This window comes from Cebus imitator, unplaced genomic scaffold (assembly GCF_001604975.1).
Source record: "Cebus imitator isolate Cc_AM_T3 unplaced genomic scaffold, Cebus_imitator-1.0 Scaffold297, whole genome shotgun sequence".
NCBI lineage: Eukaryota > Metazoa > Chordata > Mammalia > Primates > Cebidae > Cebus > Cebus imitator.
This window is the reverse complement of record NW_016107612.1, coordinates 339,829-345,473: the sequence shown is the minus strand read 5'-3', so window position 1 is coordinate 345,473 and position 5,645 is coordinate 339,829. Positions and strand designations below refer to the sequence as shown.

General features: G+C 38.3%; 1 protein-coding gene across 1 annotated transcript in view; it reads right to left on the bottom strand.

Annotated features, from left to right (window-relative positions):
* The window catches only part of CNOT1 (CCR4-NOT transcription complex subunit 1), a 93,740-nt gene that overhangs the window by 52,575 nt on the left and 35,520 nt on the right, over positions 1-5,645 (bottom strand). The window contains exons 13-16 of the mRNA XM_037729268.1: positions 4,907-5,147; positions 2,340-2,459; positions 1,188-1,310; positions 786-937 (exon numbers count right to left, since the gene is read on the bottom strand). Coding sequence (XP_037585196.1) covers positions 786-937; positions 1,188-1,310; positions 2,340-2,459; positions 4,907-5,147 — 636 coding nt within the window. The remainder of the gene's footprint in view (positions 1-785; positions 938-1,187; positions 1,311-2,339; positions 2,460-4,906; positions 5,148-5,645) is intronic.

The window sequence follows — 5,645 nt, the reverse complement described above, 5'->3', positions numbered from 1 at the left end:
AAAAAAAAAAAAGAAAATTCAAGGAGCCCAGAAGAGCTGTAACAATTTTTAAAAAGAACAAAGCTGGGAAATTCGTAATTCCCAATTTCAAAACTTACTGACAACCTATTGTGATCAAGACAGTGTGAAACTGGCTTAAGAGACATAGATCAACAGAATTAAGAAACCAAAAATAGCCCAGGTGTGGTGACTCACACTTGTAATTGCAGCACTTTGGGAGGCTGAGGCAGGAGGACCACTTGAGCCCAGGAGTTTGAGATCAGCTTGGGCTACATACTGAGACCTCATCTCTACAATAATAATAATTATTATTATTATTAACCAGCTGAGAGTGATGGCACGTGCCTGTGGTCTCAGGTACCTGAGAGACTGACCTGGGAGGATCGCTTGAGGCAGGAATTTGAGGTTGTACTGATCTATGATTGCACCACTGTACTCCAAACTAGTAGACACTGAGACCTTGCCACTTACAAGAGAGAGACCATAAACAAACCCATGAACTAAGGGCAGTTGCTTTTTCTGAGATAATTCAAAAGGGAAAGTAGTGGTCTCAACAAATGCTGCTGGAACAACTGCATACACATGCAAAAGATGAATTTGGGCCTCTATTTCACACCGGATCTAGTATGTATCATAAGTAGTATAGGACTTTGCACTTAAAAACCACTGGACCATCTTAAACTGCGGTCACTTTCATTGAACTCCCTCTTCCCCATATCTACAACTTAATACAGCAATATAATCCAATTTAAAAGAAGAGTCATATTCAAGTATGCACTTCTTACCCTGCACAAGCTTGCAAACAGGCCAACATTGTCGCCAGAGTTTCTGGAGGAAGTTGAGCACTTTTGGGCTGGTCTTTTTCTGGGGCAAGTCCACCCAAAATAGAAGGACATCGTCTCTTTAAAAAAGTCATACATGCCTGGATAAAAGGCTCCTGAAGAACAGAAAAGTCTCTCAGTGATTTTAAATTGGCCTTAGATGTTTTCAAGTTAAAGATAACTACTAAGCACTATGACTAAAATCCAAAATAAATAACATCTTCATTGCCATTTAAAAAAATTGTTTCTTTTAAATTTCTTTCTACTTTCAGTTTATTACTGCTACACAAATTTTAAAAGTTGTTAATTTAGCCATTTTAGCCACCAAAATTTTAGAGCAAAAATAAATGAACAAGTCCTGCTTACCCCATGCTCTCGAATTTTATCTGTGAGCCACTTATCAAGTTTGAGGTATTCACGACGTGAAGCAAGTGCAGCAAGGTCAATAACAAAGGCAAATGGAGTACCATTTAGCAGCATTGACAAGGCCTAAAGGACAAACCATATTAGAAAATGCAAGTAGAGCAATTAAGTAACTATTTCTGTCCCATATTCTGCTTCTTGCTTTCCACAAACAAGTTCAAATAAACCACACTGCTAATATTTCCTTGGTCACAATTTAAACAGCTTAGTACAATTCAGGGTAACATTAGTCATTATTTTCTAAAATAAGATCACATTTTAAAGGTGAATACATGATACTACCTTCCAAACAAACTTTACCACGCTTTTAAAAATAACTAAACCTAGAGCAGAACAAGACTCAAAGCATAAATAATTATCCCTACTCATTTTTCAAAATCTACACATTGGCTTAAGCACAACTATATCACCAAACACCTAGTGATTAATAATACAGAGTCTAGGCCATGCATGTGTTTCACGCCTATAAACCCAGCACTTTTGGAGGCCGAGGTGGGCAGATCACCTGAGGGCAAGAGTTTAAGACAAGTCTGGTCAACATGGTAAAACCCTACTAAAAATACAAAAATTAGCCAAGGATGGTGGCAGGTGCCTCTAGTCCCAGCTACTTGAGAGACTGAGGCAGGAGAATCACTTGAACCTGGGAGGCGGAGGTTGCAGTGAGCCAAGATGGCGTCACTGTACTCCAGCCTGGTTGGCACAGTAAGATTCCGTCTCCAAAAGGGAAAAAATAAAGATACAGAGTTGTTTGTCAATTACATATTTGTCAAAAGATTAATTCTCAGAGTTGCTAAAGGGAAGAAACATGCCTAGTTTCCCCAAAAATTATATCTAACAGGTAACTTACGAGAAAAGCTAACTTTACACTATAAAACAGCTTTACAATACATGGAAGACCAATCAAAAATAAATGAAAACATTTTTATCTACCTAAAGCAACTCTCCTTCCTATCCTTTTCAAGAAATCTCTAAATTTCAACTCATTCTAAGAGCTAGTTACATGTGAATTATTCCTAGAGCATCTTTGTTACTTAAGCGTTTATCTTTTTTCTCATTAGTAAATAAACCAGTATCATTCTGTCCCTCTGAACTCACCTTCAAGTCCTGGGCCACATCAAGTATTCGAGACAATTTGGCCTGATCATACTGCTCCCCTCTCATGTACCATTCTGCCATTGCATGCATGATGAGTTGGCGAATTGAGGGAGACTGTCCCTAAGAAGGGGAAGAAAGATTAAATAGCAATACTGTAAACAATGTGATAGATACTATTACAAATGCCCAGCTAATTTTACTACAACTTGTACAAAAATCAGGTATACCTATGCTGACATTAAGTTCAGGCCTCAAACTATGCAATTACCATGATGTTCTTTATGGAAAAGCCAAGTTACTTCCACATCTTCCAAATAAAGCCTGTTCCTAGACTTGGGTCACACAGTCAGTCATTCAACAAACTTGTATGTCCTATTTTAAGTCTGCCTAACATTTTCAGAAACCAAATGTGAACAAGATTATGTGAATATAAGGTTATATCAAATTTATATAATTACTTTAAATACAATTACTGGTATATAAATAAAAACAAAATAGTTTAAGGTAACCATTTCTTATGTTGCACAGTATAACGTTGGCTGTATCACTACTTCTGGGAGTGGCGCCTGTACATACATTCTAAATCTTTTTATTTCCACAAACAAGAACGTTTGCTTTTATAATTCCATTCCCCTCCCCCCCCAGTAGCCTGGTTTTAAGAAACAACCATGAATGATGCAAACAAGCACCTGGAACTCAGTGAGTATTTCTCATAGAAGCAACAGCAAGGTCATTACTATTGCTATATTCAAGTAATACTCTAGTAATTATACTAGAGTAGCAGATGGTCTGCTAGAACAAGTATTCAATCACAAGTGAGGAGATGCAGCTTGATTACCAGCCATTTCTACCTCACAGCTATGGTGAGAAAGGAATAAAAACCATCTGGACTACAAATGCTTGGTTAAATGTTTATCATGCATTTTGTAAACTGTAAATCTACAATGTTAATTGAGTTTCTAGGAAAGGAGGAGAAACTAACTAAATGACCTAGAACTAATGTTAACATTTTTCACTCATAATAAAGAGCCTTATTTCCTTAATTTGTAAAAAGCACTTGTATATATAATATAAGCTATTTCAAGAATGGGTAAAGGAAAAAGTACCTAAAAAGGGTACTTGAGGTAAAGGGGAAGATAATTTTTTTCTGTATTTATCATATAATGTAGGATATTAGCTTGGGCAACATGGAGAGACTGTCTCTACAAAAATTCAAAAAATTAATGAGGTATGGTGGCATGTGCCTGTGGTCCCATCTACTCAGGAGGCTGAGACAGGATGATTGACTGAGCCTGGAAGGTTGAAGCTGCAGTGAGAAATGTTTGGAACCACTGCACTCCAGCCTAGGTAACAGGGCAAGATCCTCTCTCAAAAAAAAAAAAAAAAAAGGAGGAAAAAAAAAAAAACAATCAGTGGACAAAAGAATACTTACTTGCCAAATACATTCTACAAAATTAGAGGTGAAAAGCACAGGGGCTTGAAAGACATTTCAGCACAAACTGAAATAAAATGTAAATGTTGGATTTAGATAAATTAGAAAAGAATGCTACAATTGATCTGCAATCTTCTCTCATTTCCTATGAAAATATGACATCAATACCTTCTGCCTTCATGATAGATTTTTAAGCTCCTTAGTATAAAAAGGAAAGTCATGCCCTAACAATACACACCTTTCTTAATACTAAAACTATTAAATATTAGTGGGGCATGGTGGCTCACGCCTATACTCCCAACACTTTGGGAGGCTGAGGTGGGGGGATCATTTGAGGTCAGGAGTTCAAGAACATCCTGGCCAACATGGTGAAATCCAGCTTCTACTAAAAATACAAAAATTAACCTGGCGTGGTAGTACTGCACACCTGTAATCCCAGCTCCTTGGGAGGCAGAGGCAGAATAGCTTGAACCCAGGAGATGGATGTTGCAGTGAGCCAAGATCGCACCACTGCACTCCAGCCTGGGCAACAGAGCAAGACTCCATCAAAAGAAAGGAAGGGAAGGAAGGAAGAAAAGGGAAGGAAAGGAAGGAAAGAAAGGAAAGAAAGGAAAGAAAAGAAAGAAGGCCAGGCGCAGTGGCTCCCGCTTGTAATCCCAGCACTTTAAGAGGCCGAGACAGGCAGATCATGAGGTCAGGAGTTCGAGACCAGCCTGGCCAACATGGTGAAAGCCCATTTCTACTAAAAAATACAAAAATTAGCCAGGCACAATAGCTCAAGGCTGTAGTCCCAGCTATTTGGGAGGCTGAGGAAGGAGAATCACTTGAACCAAGGAGGCGGAGGTTGCAGTGAGCAGAGATTGTGCCACTGCACTCCAGCCTGGGCAACAGAGTGAGACTCGGTCTCAGAAAAAAAGAAAAAGAAATTATTAAAGATTATTTTGCCTCCTTGCTTTGGGATCTTATATTTTTAATGCTCACATGATTCTAAAAGATAAAACAAGTTTTATGACAGTATGACTTCTGGTCATAATTCAAAGATGGAAAATAAATTTCTCTGGTTGAGCTTTCACAATACTCCAAAGAATTTATATTATTCAGACAAAAAAACGGTAAGCACACAGTCACATCTTACCTGCCCATGCCATGCATAGTGCAAAATAATAGCTGAGTTAGGGTGGTTTCCAAGGAAAATTGGCATCAGAGTGGAGATGAGTTCATGGCGCAAGGTATGCCAAGAGGTGTTAATTTGCAGTAAGGCCAATACCAGCATGTCTGGACAGTGTTTGATAGGGAAGCTGAAGAGTTGTTTGACTTGCTCATACTGCCCAACCTCTGCAAGCCTCAGCAGAGATTCAATCAAATCCAAGCTCTTCCTAACAAGAATGGAAGAAAGATGTGTTATCAATGAAAATACATGTATACATATTAATTTTCAAAATAAATGATGCCAGCTTTTAACGACAAAACCAAGTTGGTGTCATGTTTTATTGGAAGTCTGAAGTCCAGAGCACTCTCTTAAGAATTAATTTTTGCCAAGAGGTTGAATCTGGTTGACTTTAACTGAGCCTGAAGATCTAACTCTATCCTCAGTGCATGAAAAACATGGAGATAGACAATGAAGTCAATACCATGAGAAAACAGCTAAGAAAATAACACGGAGTAGACTAGAGAACAAATGATGTATTTCTCCATCAAACCAACAGCAAAAATTAAAAGCCAGAATGAAGAGCAATTTACAGAATAAAAGAAACCATAGACTGTGTCTGGATTCTCAATCACAGAAATTCTTTTTTTTTTTTTTTTAGACGGAGTTTCGCTCTTGTTACCCAGGCTGGAGTGCAATGGCGCGATCTCGGCTCACCGCAACCTCC